This window comes from Gorilla gorilla, chromosome 18, assembly GCF_029281585.2.
Source record: "Gorilla gorilla gorilla isolate KB3781 chromosome 18, NHGRI_mGorGor1-v2.1_pri, whole genome shotgun sequence".
NCBI lineage: Eukaryota > Metazoa > Chordata > Mammalia > Primates > Hominidae > Gorilla > Gorilla gorilla.
The window spans coordinates 28471710-28494872 of record NC_073242.2 but is presented as its reverse complement, the minus strand read 5'-3'; the positions used below and the strand labels follow the sequence as shown (position 1 = coordinate 28494872).

Below are 23163 nucleotides of genomic sequence, written 5' to 3'. Positions count from 1 at the left end.
GAGCTCTTTGCAGGAGGTAGAATCTCCGAGGGTCAGTGCCCATGAATGGGTCCCATGGCCTGACTGGTCCCATTCAGGTGACAGTCTCTGAGGGTCCTGCATAGCCCTTACCTGGGCTCCATGCTGGGAATCGAGCGGTGTACAGAGCATGGTTCCCTGCCTTCCTTGAGCCCCAGTCTTGTTGGGGAAATGGTCAAATAAATGAATAATCATCAGGAAGTGCTATGAAGGGGAGCTGCATGGTGCCCGGTGAGTGCAATAGCAGGGTTTCATCTGGTTGGAGAGAAAAAAGGAGACTCCTTAAGTGGGGAACCCCTTTGATGATACAGGTTTGGCTATGTGTGTCGAAGATCCCAAATATAGTGGGTTAAGATACAAGCTCATTTCTCTCTCAAGTAAAAATCCCAGCTGGTGTGGCAGCTCTGTCCGCAAAATAATCAGGGTCCCAGGCCCCTCCCATCTTGTTGCTCTGCTGTCCTCATCTTCATGGATCAAGATGATGCATCTCCATGTCCACATGGCAGCCAGTAGGAAAGCAGAGTAAGGGCATAACCTGGAGGTTGCCCACGTCTCTTCTCGTCACATCCCATTGGCTTGTACCTAGTCATGTGGTGCCTCTAGCTGCAAAGGAGGCTGGGAAATGTAGTTTCCTTTCTAAGCAGGATGTACCCAGCTGAAGATCTTACTCAGGGATGAGGGAGAGTTGATACTGGAGCGCAGCTAGCAGTTTCTGCTGTATAGGCAAAAGCAGAAGGTAAGAATGTTCTGGGCAGTGGGAAATGCATGTGCAGAAGCACTGGCTTAATGAGGAAGGCCACTGTGGCTGGAGCTCAAAGAGTAGGGAAGAGAAAAAGAACCAGAAGCAGGCTGAGAATTGGGCCTGTAGGACTTGGATCCTGTGGGAAGCCTTGGCGGCTTTCTTTCCCCCCTCTTTGCTTAGGCATTAGCTCTAAGACAGGGATATTTACAACACAATTATTTCTTTAAAATTATATATATATTTTTTAATTTGTACAGATGAGGTCTCCCTGTGTTGTCCAGGTTGGTTTTATACCCCTGGGCTCAAGCCATCCTCTTGCCTCGGCCTCCCAGAGTGTTGGGATTACGGGTGTGAGCCATTATACCTGGCCTTCAACTCAGTCCCTAAAGACAACTCCTTCTCAAGTGTTGGAAAGAACCAATGACTAAATCACTTCTAGTCTGCTTTATCCCCATCTTGCTTGTGTGACTTTGGTAAGAGTTTGTTTGTTTATTTAAAGGAGCAGAGAGTTTAATAGGCAAGAAGGGGCAAGAAAGAAGGGAGAAGAAGATCCCCTGTATAGAGACAGAGGGAGGGGGGCTCCAAAGCTGAGAGAGAGAACCCCAGCTGCCACAGATAGCAGCTAGGTATATGTACAGAGGCTGGAAGAGGCAGTGTCTGATTTGCATAGGCCTCAGGGGATTGGTTTGACTAGGCATGTCTTTCACGTAGCGCATGAAAAAGCTGGCCCTCCCACCTAGCATTTTAGTATGCAAATGCAGGGTACCATGATGTTCTGCACACTTGGGGAAGCGTGGTGGCGGCCATGTTGCTAGGAACATGTGGGGAAAGGGCAGGAAGGCTGTGGGAATCGCCATGTTTGGGTGGACCCAGTTTCTAATGGCTTGTATTTGCATATCAAAGGTTGCTGTCCTGGCTCTAAGAGCCGGGGCTTTACAAGAAACTTTTCCGGAGTTGCTTTAAAAACCAAACATTTCCCAAGGACCCCTTTTCCTCTCTATTTGCCTAAAATAATTGCTTAACTCCTACATTACCCCCTGTGGAGATGCCACATTAACTGCTGTTAGGGGGTTTTGGGCGACGACTTCTTCTGGCTACTTCCTGGTGAAAAGGGGCGTCGAATGGGGAACAGCAGCTAGGGCTTCTCCTGGGGTGGATCTAAGGGTCCTCGGAAGAATGGCGTGTCCATGTGTGCTTCAGGTTACAGCACCATTTTGAGTTTGATTGCTTCAGTCTGATGAAATAATTTCCTTTCCTGGCCAACACACCAAAATGATACGGCTCCGATGAGTGGAGGAACACCAGGGTTCTTGGTCCTCATGCCGGTTTAGATAAAATGACACAGACACACGTGGAGTGGTTTTAAGGAGTGGAGAGTTTAATAGGCAAGAAGAAAGGGAGAAGGAAGAAGGTCCCCTGTACAGAGACAGAGGGTGGGGGGCTCCAAAGCTGAGAGACGGAACCTCCAAGAGTTGATTTTATAAGTAAAATAACATGCATTGAGGTCACTCTGTGTTGTGTGGTATGCCCAGCCCTCTCTGCACATAACTTGTTTCAGGCCCACAGTCATGCTGGGTGGTTGCTGTAATGACTTTTTATTTTAAATGGGGAATCTGTGACACAGTTAAACATGCCCAGGATCATGTCACTAGCAAGGAGTGGACACAGTATTCAAACCCAGCAGGTTGACTCAAAGCCTGCCCTTTTCCCAGCTGTTTTGCCCTCAGTCATTTGAGTCTAGTCTTCAGGATTTTGACATCTATCTCTTACCTTGTATCTGTTAGGATTGCATCTGGCTTCAAGAAACAGCGCTACTTCAGCAGCCTAAGCAGAAAGGTATTTATTTGTTTATTTTTTACATGTCAGGAATTCCAGTACCCCTTGGAGTTGCTGGCATTGGATTAGTGATGCAGGGTTGTTAGGACTGACATCTCTGCTGTTTTCATTGTCTTTTCCTCAAGGCCCCTAAATGGCTGCTACAGCCCTAGCCAATATATCTGGGTTCAAGGTAGGAAGAGGGAAGGATTGCACCAGCCTCATGGGTTCCTTTCTATTCAGGAAAGTCCAAGCCTTCTTCAAAGGCTCTTCTGTCCACATTGCAGACTTCTGGTCATGTCTCCTTGGCTGAAACTGGATTACATGACCACCTCTAGCTGCAAGGGAGGCAGGAAAAATGAGCATTTGGTTTTATGCTTCTCTAGGAGGAAACAGCAAGGGAGAAACTTTTGAGTAAGCCAGCCAATATTGTCCAACATGTACTTATTTTTTAACTTTTTTTTTTTTTTGAGACAAGGTCTGGCTGGCTCTGTTGCCCAGGCTAGAGTGTGGTGGCACAATCTCAGCTCGCTGCAACCTCTACCTCCTAGGCTGAAGCTATCCTCCCACCTTAGCCTCCAGAGTAGCTGGGACTACCACATGCACCACCATACCTGGCTAATTTTTATGTTTGTAGAGATGGGGTCTCACCATGTTGTCCAGGCTGCTCTTGAACTTGTGAGTTCAAGCCATCTGCCCACCTCAGCCTCCCAAAGTGCTGGGATGACAGGCATGAGCCATCGTACTCAGCTAATGTTTTTCTTTCAATCAATTCACTTTTTAAGCCTTAACAAAGTTATTGCAAAAGGAAGTTTCATATCACTTTAGAATGTCTTTGAAGTCACAGGTTGGTTATATTTATGTGCTTACTTTAATAGCTATTAAAGTAAATATAGCACTACTAAGAAAAAAAGATATTCTTTAAATTGCCTATTATCAGTGGTTCTTAACTCTGGATGATTTTGTCTCCAGGGGACATTTGGCAATGTCTGGAAACATTTTTGGCTGTCGCGATGGGGCAGGGAGTGCATGCCTAGAGTCTAGTGGGTAGAGGCCAGGGGGTGTGCTAAATATCCTGCAATACAGGATGGGCTCCATAATGAAAAATCCTCTGGTCCCAAATGTCAGTAGTACTGCAGTTGAGAAACCCTGGCATGGACGCAATCCACCTGCTGCCAGGAGTTATATACAAGCCATGTTAGGGTAATGCTGCAATATGTCCATCGTGATTGTGTTTTCTCCTGGGTGACTATCAGCAACACTGTAGCCTGCTTGTTGGTTTTCAAGGTCCATTCTCAAGATACTATCAGATCTCCAGCAATCGTGTGATGCAGTTTGAAATGTTCACGTGAGCTGGGCGTGGTGACTCATGCCTGTAATCCCAGCACTTTGAGAGGCCAAGGCTGGAGAATGGCTTGAGCCCAGGAGTTTGAAACCAGCCTGGGCAACATAGCGAGACCCAGTCTCTACACAAAATTAAAAAAAAAAAAATTAGCCAGGTATGATGGTGCATGGCCATGGTCACAGCTACTCAGGAGGCAGAGGTGGGATGATCACCTGGGCCTGGGAGGTTGAGGCTGCGGTGAGCCACGATTGCACCACCGTATTCCAGCTTGGGCGACAGAGCGAGACCCTGTCTCAAAAAAAAGAATGTGCATATGAATTCAAGATATGTCCCTTATAGAGACTGGTGAGGACACTGAAGCTGAAGTGGTTGAATTGATAGCCCTCTTGCCGGGCAAATCCTATGTGAGTGCTTCTAAAAGAACACTGTGCCTTGCAGAGAGTATTCCTGGGACCTGGCAGGAATCAGGGCCTCTTGGTGACCACATGCTTTGGAAAGGGCTGTGCTTTGGCAAGTGGGAGATTTTATTATTTATTTTCTCCTGTCTGCCTCAGCTTGGCAAAAACAAACCTGGCCTGGGCATGGGCCTTGTGGAGACAAGAAGGCAGCTTGAGATTATCAGAGATCAGGCTGCTGGTGGGTTTGCCTGAGCTGGCCTGGTCAGGTAGCTTGACAATGATGCTCACCCCCCATTAAAGTTAATTGAGCTGTTACAGAGTGGGAGTGGGGAGTGGGGGGTGTGATGACTGCCTGTCTCCTTGAGTTGGCGTGGCTAAGAAGTAAGGGAATTTTTTAACTTTTCCTTCTTAATTCTGGAAACTTAGAAAAAAGCCTCTCATCATCCCTTAATCATTCAGTTAGAGAGACCAGGCTGTTGATACGGACATGCTGCATTTCATGGGATCCTGGAGGCCAGCATTTGTGACATACATCCTAGTTTCAGAGATGTTAGGATATAAAAACGTAGCCAGCAGTGTTTATAGGGTGGGCTAATTGAGAGACACAGAGAAATATCAAAGATAGCAAAATAGGAAGAAACAGTCTTAGAATCAATGCAGTATAATAATAGCTTCTAGTTTCTTTCTGTTTTTCTTTTTTTTGATACAGAGTCTCACTCTGTCGCACAGGGTGGACTGCGGTGGCATGATCTCGGCTCACTGTAGCCTCCGTCTCCTGGGTTCAAGTGATCCTCCCATCTCAGCCTCCAAGTCACTGGGATTACAAGTTGTTTGCCACCATGCCCAGCTAATTTTTGTATTTTTAATAGAGACAGGGTTTCACCATGTTGGCCAGGTTGGTCTCGAATGCCTGACCTCAAGTGATCCCCCCTGCCTTGGCTTCCCAAAGTACTGGGATGACAGGTGTGAGCCACCATGCCCAGCCGCCCCCTCACTCTTAAGCACAGCTCTTTGACAGTCAGAGATGTTGCCTGCTGTATTTCTTGTTCTGCTTTTACACATGGTTTAAAAATCCTCGCTCAAGAATGTAAGCCCCATGGCCAGTGCTACCTGCCACCTTTAGGGGTGGCCTCTCCTGGGGTGCAGGAGGTTGCACAGTTCGTTTTGTGACAGCAGGGTCATTTTTTAATCGGATCATCTGCCCCAGTTTGCTTGGCTCTTAGGTGCTTGGGAGTTCTCCTGGGTTTTGCCGTTGTGAAATGGCCCAGCTTGTACACGTTGTTCCTTTTCTTGCTGGAGTTATTTCCTTTAGACTCCTGTCCGTAAAGTAGGATTGTTGGGTGAAAGTGGGGTATGCATGGTTAGGCTTTTCTCTGCCTGCTTTCTGGGTTGCTCTTCAGATAGATTTAATAACCTTTTATTTGTGTTTTGTGGTGTTTTTTTGTTTGTTTGTTTGTTTTTTTGTTTTGAGACTGAGTTTTGGTCTCGTTGCGCAGGCTGGAGTGCAATGGTGGGATCTCGGCTCACAGCAACCTCTGCCTCCTGGGTTCAAACGATTCACCTGCCTCAGCCTCCCGAGTAGCTGAGACCACAGGCATGCGCCACCATGCCTGGCTAGTTTTTTGTACTTAAGTAGAGATGAGGTTTTACCATGTTGGCCAGGATGGTCTTGATCTCCTGACCTCGTGATCCTCCTGCCTCGGCCTCCCAAAGTGCTGGGATGACAGGCGTGAGCCACTGCGCCCAGAAGATTTTCTGATTTTTAAAGTTATGCCAGAGACCGGGTGTGGTGGCTCACGCCTGTAATTCCAACACTTTGGGAGACTGAGGTTGGCAGATCACCTGAGGTTTAGGACTTTGAGACTAGACTGGCCAATATGGTAAAACCTTGTCTCTACTAAAAATTCAAAAAAATTAGCGAGGCGGGGTGACCGCAGTCCCAGCTACTTAGGAGGTTGAGGCAGGAGAATCACTTGAACCCGGGAAGGAGAGATTGCAGTGAGCCGAAATCGCTTGAACCCGAGAAGCAGAGATTGCAGTGAGCTGAGATCATGCCACTGCATTCCAGTCTGGGTGACAAAGCAAGACTCTGTCAAGAAAAATAAATAAATAAAAATAAAAAGCTGGAAATCAAATTTTAAATGTTGGGATCTAATCTAATTTTTTTAAAAACAAAAAGTATGCCTAAAACAACAGCAATAACAAGCAGCCATCTATGGGCCAAGCTGTGGGTGGGGAAACCTATTTTGTACTTCTTATTTTATCCGATTGAATTGTGGTGGAGATAGGAAATTGAGACCCCAAAAAGGGTAGTAAGTCTTCCCAAAGTTGTTTAGTCAGTTGCCAGATTATGGCTTGAATTAAATTTAAATTCTTCAGCTGGGCATGGTGGTGCACACCTGTAGTATAGCTGCTTGGGAGGCAGAGGTGGGAGGACTGCTTGAGCCCCAAAGTTCAAGGCACAGGAAGCTGTGATCTTACCACCACACTTCAGCCTGGGCAACAGAGCAAGACCTCATTTCAAAAAAAGAAAAAAAAAAAAATTTAAGTTCTTCATTACAGAACAGCTGATGGTGGAGGTTTATTCTTGGGCAGGTACCTCTGATCTATTTATGTATGTATCTATGAATTTGTCTATTTGGCATGGCTCTTTAACAAAATACAGGCTTTTTTTTTTTTAAGTAAAAGTAATTGAAACAAAATTTGTTTCCAAGGCTGGACAGCTCAGTGGCAAAATGCAGACTTGAACAACATTGCCTGAGTTTGAATTCAGCTCCAGAGCTTACCAGCTGTGTGATACTGGACACAGTATTTAACCCTTCTGTGCCTGAGTTTCACATCTGAAAAAGGAGATGATAAAAATAATTACAGAATGAAAGGAGATAATACACATGAGGTACTTAGAATAAAGCCTGGCACACAGAACTGCAGTTTGGTTGTTATCCGTGGTGGTGGTGGTGGTGGTGGCGGTGGCGGTGATGGTGGCGGTGATGGTGGTGATGGTGATGATGGTGGTGGTGATGGTGATGGCGGTGATGGTGTTGGCAGTGATATTGGTGGTGGTGATGGTCATAGTGGGGAAGGTGATGATGATGAATGAAGATGGTTAGAAAGTCCTCAGTTCACAAGGTCAGAGTGATCTAGATGACACAGGGTTCTTTGGTTATAAGAGAATATCCTTCAGGGTTCCTTTAAATGGCTCTCTCCATCTTTTATACTACAGTGGGACATGCCACAGGTTCTGGGGACTGTTAATGTGAGATGAGATGCTACATACCTTTTTGTTGTTAGTGGGTTTTTTTGTGTGTATGCAGTGTTGTGTGTGTGTGTGTGTGTGTGTGTGTGTGTGTGTGTGTGTGAGATACGGTCTCGCTCTGTTGCCCAGGGTGTAGTACAGTGGCATGATCTCAGCTCGTTGCAACTTCTGCCTTCCAGGCTCAGGCAGTCCTCCCACTTCAGCCTCCTGAGTGGCTGGGAATACAGGCACGCTCCATGCCCAGCCATTTTTGGTGTTTTTCATAGAGGCAACATCTCACTATCTTGCCTAGGCTGGTCTCGAACTCCTGGCCTAAAGTGGTCTGCCCACTTGGCCTCCCAAAGTGCTGGGATTACAGGCATGAGCCACTGCACCTGACCTGTATGCTCCTGTTAAGACAGCTTTATTTTTATTTATTTATTTCGAGACAGGGTCTCTGTTGCTCAGGTGGGAGTGCAGAAGACACCACGTACCTTTATCCCTTATTCCTCATTTCTCAGTCTTTCTGGCTACTGATCTTTTGAGTTTGCGTGTTCATCCTGAAAGGTCCTTGGATATATAGGAGCCTTGTCTGTTTCTTCAAACCCCGTGGCAGCTGGTTTCATGCTCCAGGCGAGCTCCTGTCCTCTGGGGTGTGTCCTGCTGACCCCTCGCCTGTGTTTGTGTTCGCAGGACTGGAATGTCACGTGGAATACCAGCAACCCGGACTTCACCAAGTGCTTCCTCGTGTGGGTGCCTTGTTTTTACCTCTGGGCCTGTTTCCCCTTCTACTTCCTCTATCTCTCCCGACATGACCGAGGCTACATTCAGATGACACCTCTCAACAAAACCAAAACTGTAAGTCACTGGGGGCTTTCGTTGTGGGGGGTGGGAAGGTGCACCTGGATGGGGAGTGGTGGTTGGTGATAACTGACATTTCTCTTCTACTTAGTTGACCCTAAGTTCCTTCTTCTAGAAGGCAGAAGAATAATGTGGGAGGTGAAAACTGGATCTCTGGAGACAAACATGGGTACAAATCTTTGCTCTGCCGCTTAGTATTTGGCCTCGAGCAAATTTTTTAACCTCCCCAAGCCTCAGTTTCCCTGTTTATGCAATAGGAATGATAGGCTTGTTCTCAAGGCATTACTGGGAGATTATCAGCTCTTCCCCTCTTACTGAGGCGATCTCCTTTGTATTTAATTAAATATATTTATATAGATTTTTTCTGGCCAATTTTTAATTTATTTTTTGTAGAGAGGGGGGACTTGCTGTGTTGCCCAGGCTGGTCTTGAACACCTGGCCTCAAGCAGTCCTCCTGCCTTGGTCTCCCAAAGTACTGGGATGCTCAGTGTGAACCACCATGCCTGGCCCCTAATTTTTTTTTAAGTTGGCTTTTATTTTGAAATAATTTAAAGCTACAGGAAAACTGCAATAATGGGCCAGGTGTGGTGTTTCACGCCTGTAATCCCAGCACTTTGGGAGGCCAAGGCGGGCAGGTCAGGAGTTTGAGACCAGCCTGACCAACATGGTGAACCTGTCTCTACTAAAAATACAAAAATGAGCTGGGTGTGGTGGCATGTGCCTGTAATCTTAGCTACTTGGGAGGCTGAGGTGGGAGGATCCCTTGAACCCAGGAGGCAGAGGTTGCAGCGAACTGAGATCATGCCACTGCACTCTAGCCTGTGCAACAGCGAGACTCCTTCTCAAAAAAAAAAAAAAAAAAAAGTTGCGATAATGATACCAGGAACTGCTGCCTGATTTTCTCTATCCATCACTCATAGTCACTGTTTCCTGTTTTTTTTTTTTTTTGACACAAGGTCTTGCTCTTTTGCCCAGGCTGGAGTGCAGTGGTATGATCACAGCATACTGCAACCTTGAACTCCTGGCTCAAGCCATCCTCCTGCCTCAGCTTTTTGAGTAGCTGGTAGCTGGGACTGCAGGCATACACTACCATGCCTGGCTAATTTAAAACAATTTTTTGTAGAGACAGGGTCTCGCCTTGTTGCCCAGGCTGTTTTCAAACTCCTGGCTTCCAGTGATCCTCCTGCCTCGGCCTCCCAAAGTGCTGGTATTACAGGCATGAATCTGGCCCGTATTCACTGATTTTTTAATCTTCTGCTACATTTGTTTTATCATGAGCTTTTGTTCTCTCTCTCTGTATGCATGCTATAATTTATTTTTTCTGAATCATTTGAGAATGGATGCACCTTGAAACATATCCCACCTGTAGAGGGCCCTCAGTAAATACTGGTTGAATGAATGGTTGTCGTGGAGGGCTTTCTTGTGCAGTGCGCTGGAGTTGCAGCTAGAGATGAGCTGTGAGCTGAGCTCTTGAGTGTTCAGGCACTGGGGAGCATGGTGACCAGACAAACAGTCCTGTTGGAGGTAGCGGGGCGTAGCAAGCTGGTTACAGACCATCACGTGCCGGCCTGGATGCCAGCTCAACCTACCGAGGACTTGTCCTTATTCCAGAGGATATGTGCCATGTCCTAGGACTGTGGCTGATCATTTGAAGGCTGGCTGGTTCCCCTATCCCTGGGGCTGAGCTGTTTGTGCAGGCCCTGGGGGAGGTTCCAGGGCTGTCTGTTGTAGGATATGTATGTGCTTCTCTTCCAGGCCTTGGGATTTTTGCTGTGGATCGTGTGCTGGGCAGACCTCTTCTACTCTTTCTGGGAAAGAAGTCGGGGCATATTCCTGGCCCCAGTGTTTCTGGTCAGCCCAACTCTCTTGGGCATCACCATGGTAAGTAGGAGCTGGCTGTGACCCCTGGGCCATCTGCTGGGCTCAGTGGAGACCAAAAGTAATAACCCGTAAGACTAGAATCATAGTTTTTTAAGGCAATGATCAGCTGGAGCTGGGATATAAATGTAGCCTTTTTTTTTTTTTTTTTCTTTTTTTTAAGAGATGAGATCTCGCTTTCATCCAGGCTGGAGTGCTGTGGTACCATCATAGTTCACTGCAGCCTCAAACTTCTGGCCTCAAGCAATCCTCCTACCTCAGACTTCTGAGTAGTTGGGACTACAGGTGTGTGTCACCACGCCCAGCTTATTTTTGGCTAATTTTAAAATTTTCTGTAGAAATGGGATCTCACTGTGTTGTCTAGGCTGGTCTTAAACTCCTGGCCTCAAGTGATCCTTCCAGAGCACTGGCATTATAAGCATGAGCCACTGTTCCCAGCCCCAGCTGCAGTCTTTGGATGGGGCGTGTGTTGTCCAGTTTGCCACAGTCCCCGCCATGCCCTGTTGTCTTCCCTGCCACTGATTCTGAGTGGCAGATGCCCCCTTTTGTTGTGTTTGCCAGACTTTGCTCTTGCATTGGCTACTTTGGTCACTTATATACTAACTGCCTGGGGTCTAATGGCCTTGAGTTTTCACTATCTGGCATAGGGGGTGGGTTGCTAAGCTACATAGGAAACTGCTCTGTCCCGGGGGATACACAACTTAGTGAGTGACAGAGACAAGGAAACAACTTTATTAATTACAGCTGATGTGTATTGAGCACTTACTATGTATGTACCTGGCAGTATTCTTGGTGTTTCACGTGTCTTGAAATTCATTGAATTTTCACAACAACCCTGTGAGATGCGTCCTGCTTTGTTCCCATCTTACAGGTGAGGAAACAAGGCACAGAGAGGTTAAGTGTCCTGCTCAAGATCACACCACTAATGTGCAGCTGAGTCAGGGGTGGGACCCCAGATGCCATGCTTTTAGCCCCTGCAACCTGCAGCTTCTGAGCCCTGATCAGAGAGTTCTCGGAGAGTGTAGCCCTTGAGTATTGTAAAAAGAGGAGGGAGGCCGGGCATCGTGGCTCATGCCTGTAATCCCAGCACTTTGGGAGGCTGAGGTGGGAGAATCACTTGAGGTCGGGAATTTGAGACCAGCGTAGCCAACATGGCAAAACCCCGTCTCTACTAAAAATAAAAAAATTAGCCGGCGTGGTGGCACACGCCTGTAGTCCTAGCTACTCAAGAGGCCGAGGCAGGAGAATTGCTTGAACCCGGGAAGTGGAGGCTGCAGTAAGCCGAGATCGCACCACTGTGCTCCAGTCTGGGGGACAGAGCGAGACCTCATCTCAAAAAAGAAAAAAAAAAAAAAAGGAGAGAACAAGTTTAAGGCAGGACATTCTGAGCAGGGTGAACAGTGTGTCCAGGGAGGGGTGGAAGGTTAAGGGGAGGGGATGCAGGCAGGGAGGACAAGGTGTTCGGTGAAGGAACACGGTGTGAAGGTTGGGGGGATAGAGTGGATGTGACAGAGGGGTCAGGAAAGACAACGCGGAGCCAGGTTGCCAAGGACCATGAATCTTTATTTTTCTAAATTAATTTTTCATTTTTTAAATTTTAGAGTCAGAGTCATACTCTGTTGCCCAGGCTGGACTTCACTGGCGTGAGATCACAGCTCACTGCAGGCTTGAACTCCTGGGCTCAAATGATCCTTCTGCCTCAGCCTCCCAGGTAGCTGGGAGTGTAGACATGCACCAACATGCCCATCTAAATTTATTATTTATTTATTTCCCCCCCCCGAGATGGAGTTTCGCTTTGTTGCCCAGGCTGAAATGTAATGGCGTGATCTTGAGTTGCCGCAACCTCCGCCTCCTGGATTCAAGCGATTCTCCTGCCTCAGCCTCCCGAGAAGCTGGGATTACAGGCATGCGCCACCACGCCCGGCTGATTTTGTATTTTTAGTAGAGATGGGATTTCACCATGTTGGCCAGGCTGGTCTCGAACTCCGGACCTCAGGTGATCCACCCACCTAGGCCCCCCAAAGTGCTGGGATTACAGGCATGAGCCACCACCCCCGGCCAGTTTGTTATTTTTGTAGAGACAGGGTCTCCCTATGTTGCCCAGGCTGGCCTCAAACTCCTTGTCTCAAGTGATCCTCCTGCCTGGGCCTCCTAAAGTGCTAGGATTATAGGTGTGAGCCACCATGCCCTGCCCAGACCGTGGTTCTATATAGCACACATATGTGCTGTCCACTCTCTGCCAAGAACTGTCCTAATCCCTTTACTTATTAACCCTTTTACGTTGTAAATAAGATAAGCAAACTGTGGTACAGAGAGAAGAAGGACTGGCCCAAGGTCACCTGGTCAGTAAGTGGTAGGGCCAGCTTCCAGTCTAGGCCCCAGCGTGTAGCCTGGCACCTGCTTTATGCCTGGCTCTCCTGCTGGGTTTGATTCCCCTTTGTGTCCTCAGAGCCTGGCCCTGTGCCTGGCATGCAGTAAGCGTTCCATAAATGCATGGAGGGAATGAGAGAGTGAAGGGCTTTGCTTTGTCCTGAATTCGGGTCTTGGGCTCTGCGTTCTGGCAGTGGGGTATTAGAGTGGATTTTTTTTTTTTTTTTCCCTCAATTTCACTATAATAGAGACAGGGTCTTTCCATGTTGCCCAGGCTAGTCTTAAACTCCCGAGCCCAGGTGATCCCCCTGCCTTGGCCTCCTAAAGTGGTGGGATTACAGGCACGAGCCACCATACGTGGTCAGCTGTTTTTGACTTGAGTAGGTCATCCTCCCTTAACATTCCTTGTTCCTGGTCTTGTTTTTTTTTTTTCCTTTGAGTCAGAGTTTCGCTCTTTTTTCCCAGGCTCAATGGCGTGATCTTGGCTCACTGCAACCTCTGCCTCCCGGGTTCAAGTGATTGTCCTGCCTCAGCTTCCCCAATAACTGGGATTACAGGCACGCGCCACCACACCTGGCTAATTTTTGTATTTTTAGTAGAGACGGGGTTTCACCATGTTGGCCAGGCTGGTCTCAAACTCCTGACCTCAGGTGATCCACGTGCCTCGGCCTCCCAAAGTGCTGGTATTACAGGCGTGAGCCACTGTGCCTGGCCGTTCCTGGTCTTATGATCGTTCATTTATGCCTGTGTCACCCTGGGGGAAACGGGGGTGATAGTCTGAGGGTTGGGGCTTTTGACTCCTCAGGGGACTCTGAGCTGGGCTGGCCAAGAGGTGAACTGGCCTATGAGATCCTCAGCCTCTCTTTATCCACCTGAGATCTCTGGGATGGAATGGAGGACCAGCTCAGCTGTGAATGCGTCAGAAACATTCTGACTATATCCCAGGGAACCAGGATATGCAGGCACTGGGAATATGGGACAGGATGCAGCCAGCACATGTTTTTTTTCTTTTTTCTTTGAGATGGCGTCTCACTCTGTCGCCCAGGCTGGAATGCTGTGGCGTGCTCTCAGCTCAATGTAGCCTCCGCCTCCCAGGTTCAAGTGATTCTCCTGCCTCAGCTTCCCAGCTAGCTGTGACTAAAGGCGCACGCCACTACGCCTGGCTAATTTTTGTATTTTTAGTAGAGGTAGGGTTTCACCATGTTGGCCAGGCTGGTCTCAAACTCCTGACCTGCCTGCCTTGGCCTCCCAAAGTGCTGGGATTACAGGCATCAGCCACTGCGCCCGGCTGTTTTTTTTTTTTTTTATCCCTACTCTGTATCAAGCGTTGGAGACACAACCATATAGTCTAGCTGTGCAAACAGACATTAAACAAATGATTCCTCAAAAGGCACAAAGTGTTTAAACGTCTGCAGAGTGCTGTGTGAGGGTGAAGGTAGGGGAGCTTGGTTTGGTCTGGGGCATAGCCAGGCTTCTCTGAGGGAGGGATGGTGGAGCTGAAGCCTGAGAATGAGCAAGTTGTTAAAAAGCTGAAGGGGCTGAGGGCAGAGGACCAGCTGGGGAGAAAAGCACATGTAAAGTCCTGGGGGTCACAGGGAAAACTTGAGAGTTGTGTGTGGCTGGAGCAGAGCTGGCCGAGGCAGAGAGCAGGGGCGATGGGGCAGAGGCTGACCCCGGGAACGTTGAGCATCAGGGCAAGTGGGTTTTGTTTTCTGTACTGGGTACTCTGCCTGTTCTTTTAAATAAAGTTTTATTGGCATGAAGGCATGTCCATTCATTTACATCTTGTCTATGGCCACTTTCACACTGCAGTGGCAAAGCTGAGTAGTTTTGATGTAGTCTATGGCCCATGAAGTCCAAAATATTTATTACGTGGTCCATTAAGAAATAGTGTGGCTGGGAGCAGTGGCTCACACCTGTAATCCCAGCACCTTGGGAGGCCAAGGCAAGGGGATCACCTGAGGTCAGGAGTTTGAAACCAGCCTGGCCAACGTGGTGAAACCCCGTCTTTACTAAAAATACACAAATTAGCTAGGCATGGTGGCAGGCACCTGTAGTCCCAGCTACTTGGGAAGCTGAGGCAGGAGAATCATTTGAAGCTGGGAGGCAGAGGTTGCAAGTGAGCTGAGATTGCGCCACTGTGCTCCATCCTGGGCGACAAGAGTGAAACTCTGTCTCAGAAAAAACCCAACAACTCCTGTCTTGTGCTTCTCTCCTCAGCTGCTTGCTACCTTTTTAATTCAGCTGGAGAGGAGGAAGGGAGTTCAGTCTTCAGGGATCATGCTCACTTTCTGGCTGGTAGCCCTAGTGTGTGCCCTAGCCATCCTGAGATCCAAAATTATGACAGCCTTAAAAGAGGTAAGTGGCAGTCTCCTACCTCATCTTCCTTCAGTGGACCCGGAGGGAGAGATGCTGGGTCCCTCTGGCTTGTGTAGAAGTCCTGCGTTGCCATGGGAACCAGGGGATGGGTACCACATGCACCTAGCTTCTCCCTTGGTGACTTTCCTACCCCACCAAATCCTCACTAAGTCAGCCCCAGCCTTTTTTCTAGCACCTCCTTTCCCCAGGGCCTGATTTGTCTGGGTTGCTCCAAGGGGCTCCCATGGGACCTCCAAGGGCCAGAGCTGTGGGCCGATGCCAGGCTGGCCCCATCAGCAGGAAACAGCAAGAGAGGCGGCTCCAAATTTTGCCAGGCTGGGATGGAGCCGAGCCGGGAACGGTGTTTGCAGAGTGACTGTTCCCCTGGGGGACCCTAGGCTTGTCCTCACATTACCTTTGTCCCATCAGTTGCTGCTCTGGCTGGGGAAGTTGTTTACATTGGCTGCCATGTGCTGCTCCTAGGAATTTTGGGGAGTGTGCACTTTCTTTTTTTTTTTTTTTTTATTTTTTGCTGTTGTTGAGGCGGAGTCTCGCTCTGTCACCAGGCTGGAGTGCAGTGGCACGATCTAGGCTCACTGTAACTTCTACCTCCTGTGTTCAAGCGATTCTCCTGCCTCAGCCTCCCGAGTAGCTGGGACCACAGGCACGCGCCAGCATGCCCAGCTAATTTTTGTATTTTTAGTAGAGACGGGGTTTCACCATGTTGGTCAGGATGGTCTCGATCACTTGACCTTGTGATCCACCCGCCTCAGCCTCCCAAAGTGTTGGGATTACAGGCGTGAGCCACCACGCCTGACCTGGAGTTTGTGCTTTTGGAATAACCTGCTGTTCCTGCCATCTTGGAGCTAAATTAGAGACTGGCATGAGGCAAAGGAAGGAAAAGAAGCTGAACATTTGACTATTGATTGCCTACATATTATTATGAGTGATAGCAGCTGGTGCTGATTGAGTTCATGTTTTCAAAGTGCCTCACAGGGGACTGTGTATGTGTCACGAATAATCTTCCTGACCTCTTGCAGTGACTTGGACAGAATTTCTCAGCCTCAGCACTAATCGACATTTTGGATTGGAGACTCTTTGGTTGTAGGGGCTGTCCTGTGCTTTGTAGACATTTAGGGGCGTCCCTGGCTTCCCCTGACTGCGTGCCATAACACTCCCAAGTTACGACAAAGAAGGTGTCCCCAGACACTGCCAGATGTTTCCCTGGAGGTAGAATCACCCCTGGTTAAGAACCACCGGTGGTTTATAGGTGGGGAATCTGAGGCACAGAAAGGTTAAATAAGTTGACAAGATCCCACAGCCAGTGTGAGAGAGCCAGGCCTTGATACAGCTCTGTTTCATTCCCAAGCCCTGTCTTCCTCCCATCAGGCAGCGGTGAGCAGTGAGACTACCCGTGATGGAGCCGGCTTTCTGCCATTACGTCCCGGGGGGAGCTGGGAGCCTGCGATGTCCCTGTGGCTGAGTGGGTTTCTGCCACCTGCTCTCAGAAGGTGATCTTGGTTTTTTTTTTTTTTTTTGAGATGGAGTTTTGCTCTGTCACACAGGCTGGAATGCAGTGGCGTGATCTCGGCTCACTGCAGCCTCCGCCTCCTGGGTTCAAGTGATTCTCCTGTCTCAGCCTCCCGAGTAGCTGGGATTACAGTTGCCCGCCACCACGCCTGGCCAATTTTTGTATTTTTAGTAGAGACGGGGTTTCACCATGTTGACCAGGATGGTCTCCAACTCTTGACCTCAGGTGATCCGCCTGTCTCGGCCTCCAAAAGTGCTAGGATTACAGGCGTGAGCCACCACACCCAGCCCCAGAATGTGATCTTTTTCTTCCTTCCTTCCTCACCACGCAGGATGCCCAGGTGGACCTGTTTCGTAACATCACTTTCTGCGTCTACTTTTCCCTCTTACTCATTCAGCTCGTCTTGTCCTGTTTCTCAGATCGCTCACGCCTGTTCTCGGAAACTACCACGACCCTGTAAGTGTGACCACAGACAAGTGTGTGTGCGTGTGTGTGTGTGAGAGAGATGCGTGACACAGTACCCCCTAACATTTCTTAGATCCATCCAGGATCTCGTTCCAGCCTCCCTCAACCCCTGATACAGGGAATATCATCCCACCTACTTTACAGATGGAAAAACTGAGGCTTAGATGTGGCTAGGGGAGCTGAAGGAGAGAATCTGCTTTGTCGTTGATGAACTGCTATCTTGCAGGCCTGTAGGTTTCTCACTTGGCATGGTGATTTTGGAAAATGTGAGCAGATAATTACAAATCAGGTATTTTTTATGAATTCTAGCTGTCCAGATGTTCTGGAAAAGTAAAGTTCTGACAGATTAGGCCTATAATCCTACAGGGCAGAGCTGAGGAGTTGCTGGAGTCCCCGGCACTCCCTATTGTATTATACTGGCATGCTTTCCTCACTTGTGGCAAATGCCTGGCCCCTGAGGGATTTGAGTTTGAGACCCTTGGTCTGTTTTGTCAGTTTCAGAGAAATTCTGTAAATATGGAAACTTATGAGTGAGGAGTGTAGAGATGGCCACCGTTTCTGCTAGTAGAACAAAAGGGAACACTTTATTAATTTCCTTTAATTCTTTTCTTCTTTTTTTTGAGACAGGGTTTTGCTCTGTTGCCTAGGCTGGAGTGCAGTGGTGTGATCTCGGCTCACTGTAGTCTTGACGTCCTGGGCTCAAGCAATCTTCCTACCTCAGCTTTCTGAGTAGCTGGAATTACAGGCACACACCACCATGCCTGGCTAATTTTTTTTCTTTCTTCAACTTTTAAGTTCCAGGGTATAGGTACAAGATGTGCAAGTTCGTTACATAGGTAGACGTGTGCCATGGTGATTTGCTGCACAGATCAACCCATCATCTAGGAATCAAGCCCAGGATCCATTAGCTATTCCTCCTGATGTTCTCCCTACACCTGCTCCCCAACTTGGCTTACTTTTAATTAATTAATAATTAAAGATGGGGAGATGGTCTCAAACCCCTGGGCTCAAGTGATCCTCTCGCCTTGGCCTCTCAAAGTGCTGGGATTACAGGTGTGAGTCACCACGCCTGGCCTATTCTTTATTTTTTTAAATAGAGATGGGATCTTGCTGTGTTGCCCAGGCTCATATGCAGCTTTTGATAAGAGAGATCTGGGAAGGCCTGCCCAGAAAACTGCATGTGAGTGGAGACCTAGAGGGGTGAGGTAGTGGGTGGAGCAAACACCTAGAGGAAGAGTGTTCCAGGCAGAGGGGAACAAGTATAAGGGCCCTGGGGTGGGGAGGTGTGGAGAGAACAGCAAGAAAAGCCAGCACAGCAGGAGAAGGCTAAGAGACAGTGTGTGCCTGAGAGGTGGGACAGCCCCCTTGTGAGCCAGATGAGCTGTTTGGGTTTTATTGTGAGTATGGCAGGGAGGCCTTGGAGCACATATTTGATGCTGGTTCGTGGCTAGTCAGCTGGTAATGGGCAGATTGCAGTGGGAGAACTTTTCACCTCTGTGGTTCTGTTGGGTTTGGCCTAAACCTCTGTGAGGGGCAGAGGCTTACCTTGTGGGTGACGAAAGGGCTTGGTGGGCATCAGTATGGAGGAGGAGGTTGATGATAACTAAGAGATTTTAGAAACCTATGTCCCAGGCCGGGCGTGGTGGCTCACACCTGTAATCCCAGCGCTTTGGGAAGCTGAGGCAGGCAGATCAGTTGAGTTCAGGAGTTTGAGACCAGCCCAGCCAACATGGTGAAATGCCATCTCTGCTAAAAATACAAAAATTAGCCAGGCATGGTGGTGCATGCTTGTCATCCCAGCTAGTCGGGAGGCTGAGGCAGGAGAATCTCTTGACCCTGGGAGGCGGAGGTTGCAGTGAGCAGAGATCACACCACTGCGCTCCAACCTGGGTGACAGAATGAGACTCTGTCTCAAAAAAAGAGAAAAGAAATGCATGTCCCAGTGTATGTTCTGAGGAGTCCCATGTTGGTATTTCCTTGCCCAAAGAGGAGCTGGGTTGGAGAAATGAGCAAGTGCACACGTCTGTGTATGTATTCCTGTGCATCTGTGTGTACGTGTGCATATGCATGCATGTGCATGCTTGTGTGTCTCGGTAGTCATAGGCATGTATATGCGTGTATGTGCTTATATGTGAATGTGTGCTTGTGAGTGTGTTTATGTTCATGTATGTGTGTGTTTGAATATGTGTGTGTGTGTCTTTGTGTTGTGTGTGCTTGCATATGTATAAAGTTCACAAAGGCAATGGTGACTCATGCCTGTAATCCCAGCACTTTGAAAGGCCAAGGCTAGAGGATCGCTTGAGCCCAGGGGTCACCCCATTTTGGATCCCTGGCTGGTGCCTGACACAGAAGAGAGGGGCTCATGAGTCAGTGGCTGTTGTATGTATTGTGTATCAGTGTGTGTAAGTGTGTGGCAGCCGAGTGTCCCTGTTTGTCAAATGTTGGGCTATTCTTTTTTGTCTTTTGTTTGTTGTTTGTTGTTGTTGTTGTTGTTGTTGTTGTTGTTTTAAGACAGATTCTTGCTCTTGTTGCCCAGGCTAGAGTGCAGTGGCATGATCTCGGCCCACTGCAACCCCGCCTCCTGGGTTCAAGCGATTCTTCTGCTTCAGCCTCCTGAATAGCTGGGATTACAGGTGCCCATCACCATGCTCGACTAATTTTTGCATTTTTAGTAGAGACGGGGCTTCACCATCTTGGCCCGGCTGGTCTCGAACTCCTGACCTCAAGTGATCCACCCGCCTCGGCCTCCCAAAGTGTTGGGATTATAGGTGTGAGCCACCATGTCTGGCCGAGCCATTCTTTAGAACTGGGATTTATACAAAACAAGTCACACCTCAACTGGGTGGCTGCAGACCTTGGATTGCTCAGGGTAAACAGAGTCTGGTTGGGGCTGCCTGGCTGGCGTGGGGATCACCCGACCCATCAAGCTTCCTCTGGGAGCCTGGGAAGAGCTCTCTTGCCATGGATGGTTCTGGAAGCTTTTTGAAGGAGGGATTTTCTTGATTTCTGATCTCCCTTGGGAATCTGGATAAATTCCCTTTCACTTCTCCCCTGGGTGTGTTTGTACCAGGGTGACTCACAGAGCTGACTTGGACCTTTTTTTGTGCTTTCTGCGTTCCTGGCAGCCTGGTCCTGGGATTTGCTCTGCCACCCTGGGTGACATGAAGCTCTCAGCTCTGGCGGCTAAAAGGCTGCACTGTTGTGGGGCTGGGACACCCTGACTCTTCTCCCCAGTCATTGTTTTCTGTTTCTGTCTCATCTCCCCCAGCTCAGCTCCTCCTGTGTCACTGCTGGTCTTCCAAGATGGTGGAAGACACTGTAGTTTGTCTCTTTGGAGTCTCACTCTGTCGCCAAGGCTGTAGTGCAGTGGCATGATCTTGGCTCTGCAGCCTCCGCCTCCCAGGTTCAAGCAATTCTCCTGACTCAGCCTCCTGAGTAACTGGGACTACAGGCGCACACCACCATGCCTGGCTAGTTTTTGTATTTTTAGTAGAGATGGGGTTTCACCGTGTTGGCCAGGATGGTCTCGATCTCCTGACTTCAAGTGATCCACCCACTTTGGCCTCCCAAAGTGCTGGGATTACAGGCTTGAGCCACCGTGCCCGGCTGTGGTCTGCCTCTTGTGCAGTGAGATCCAGCAGGGTGTCAAATGTGGGTGTGCAGGCTGCTGCATTTCTGACATTTGTGCACTTGTCCGGGAGAGAACACTTTGATTGGCTGACACTCTCTGTCCAGGAAGCCTGAACTTCCCTTTGGGTTCCTGTTCAGGAACCCCATGGGGTTGCCATTTACCTTTTTGCAGATTAGAGTTTAGACCAGGAGTTAGCCAGTGGCCCATGGGCCGAATCTGGCCTGCTGCCTGTTTTTGTAAATAAAGTTTTATTGGAACACAGCCACTCGCATTCATCACATAGTGTCTACAGGTGTCTGGAGCTGCAGCAGTGGAGTTGTGTAGTTGCTACAGAGACTGTAGCACCCACAAAGTCTAAGATACCTACCATCTGGCCCTTTACAGAAGAAGTTTGTCCACCCCTGGTCTAAGCATTTCTTTAGCTCTGATGACTTTTTAGCTTCCTTTTTTGTCCCCTTTCCATTTTCAGGCATTCTTTCTTCCTTTGCAAGGCAAGGACGGGAATCGACATTTATTAGATGCTTGCTGTGTACTGGCTAGCACTATGCTAAGTTCTTTATATACATGTCTCACTTGATTCTCACAGCAGTCGTGGTGAACTTGGTACTGTTTTTCTCATTTTACAGACAAACAATCGCAGACATAAGTGCCTTGCTCAACGTGAGTAGTAGAGCAGAGATTCGAAGTCACGACTGGCTGCTGTGCACAATCGTGTCACTTCTCTTGGTTGTAACTGCTGAATGGGAGGGTCTTGGCTAAATAATGGCTTTGTGTTAGGCTAGAGGCTTCACGTGGCAGTATCCACCTTGTAACCTCAGTGCCTAAGACACAGCCAGGCACACGGTGGGCCTGTAGTGGTAATTTATTGTTGTGTTATATGGGGAGGTGCTCAGTACATGTGGCACGTATATTATGTCTTGCATAAGGGTGAAGTGTGCATGAGGCCTCACAGGACATCAGATTAAGCTGCTTCTCTGCCTTCATCCTGTTCAAGTATTACCAGCAAGAAAGAGGAAGGGGACTGATGTATGCACAGATGTTCTGAAGGCTTGGCATGGTGTCAAGAGCCTTATTTTCTTTTTTAAAATGTTGCATTTTGGGGGTTAAATATATGTAACCTAAGATTTGCCATTTTAACCATTTTAAGTGTGCAATTCAGTGATGCTAAGTGCTTTTAAAAATCTTGTTCAAGGCCAGGTGTGGTGGCTTACACCTATAAACCCAGCACTTTGGGAGGCCAAGGCAGGTAGATCACCCGAGATCAGGAGTTTGAGACCAGCCTGACCAACATGGTGCAATCCCATCTCTACTAAAAATAGAAAAATTAGCTGGGCATGGTGTTGAGCACCTGTGATCCCTGCTATTTAGGAGGCAGAGGCAGGAGAATTGCTTGTACCCAGGAGGCGGAGGTTGCAGTGAGCTGAGATCACTCCAGTCTGGGCAACAGACTGAGACCCTGTCTCAAACAAACAACGAACAAATAAACAAACAAACAAACAAAATAACCACATAACTACCTAGCAACATAGCCTAGCAATTGAGATGGGGGCAAGGAAGGGTAGGAACCAGGTCCTGTGAGAATCAGCTAGACTTGTGGCTGTGGGCTCGGTGCTCTTCCTTTGGGGACCTCAGCAGCCCCTTCTTGAAAACGGGTTGCAACTCGATTTGTTGTTGGCTTCACCTCCTCTCTCTGTCCCAGAGCTGAGCCCTGTGATCTGGGGAGGAGGACAACGGGACAACCTGTTTGCTTGTCTTCCCATCACTCTCAGGGATTGAATCACAGTGGAGCCAGGAAGATGGGGAGAGTCCAGGCTTGCTGCTCTCCCATCCTCAGAGCAGCAGCAGGCCATCCATCACCTGTCGCCTGTCCTCAGAGTGATCAGCCAAGGCCTGGGGCGGCTGGGGTCAGGTCAGGCGGGGCCTGGGTGGGAGCTGGCAGGGCTGGCTCCTCCAGGCCACTTCGTGCTGAGTCACTGAGTCGGCCAGTCCTCCCCAGCTGGCCCTGCTCCCACTCCATGACTCAGATGTCTATTCCAGCCCTGGCTGCTTGGTGGGTCTCCTCCCATCTGTCCTTCTGGCTCTGGGGCTGCCGAGGCTTTTGGGAGCCTGGGCAGGGCTGACCAAGACTGCCAGAGCTCCGGCCGGTCCCCAGTCTCCTGCCTTTTTTCTCATTGGCCCTGAGTCTGTGGTTTAGGTTTGGGGGAGGAGGATCTTGTAGATAAGGGGATCAAGGCCAAAGGAGATCATTTATTAGGTCCCAGCTGAAAACAGAGGTCCTTGGACCAGTTGGAACGCTCGACATCCCCCGCAAGCTTGCTAGAAATGCTGGGTCTCAGGCCTCATCCCAGACCTACCAAGTCAAACTCATTTTAACAAGATCTCCAGGTGGTTCAGGGTTGCAAATCACTGGTTTGGAACATTCAGTGAAAGCTACTCAGCTCATTTGCAGTAAGAGGTATTTTTAGTCCTGTCTGTATAATATGTAATATTTTCCCCCCAGCATTTTACTATGAACA

General features: G+C 48.6%; 1 protein-coding gene across 1 annotated transcript in view; it reads left to right on the top strand.

Annotated features, from left to right (window-relative positions):
• LOC115932781 (titin-like) overlaps positions 1–23163 on the top strand; it is a 136791-nt gene that overhangs the window by 12187 nt on the left and 101441 nt on the right. Inside the window, 5 exon segments of the mRNA XM_063699572.1 lie at positions 8247–8411; positions 10170–10295; positions 14883–15020; positions 16883–16994; positions 16997–17007. Coding sequence (XP_063555642.1) covers positions 8247–8411; positions 10170–10295; positions 14883–15020; positions 16883–16994; positions 16997–17007 — 552 coding nt within the window.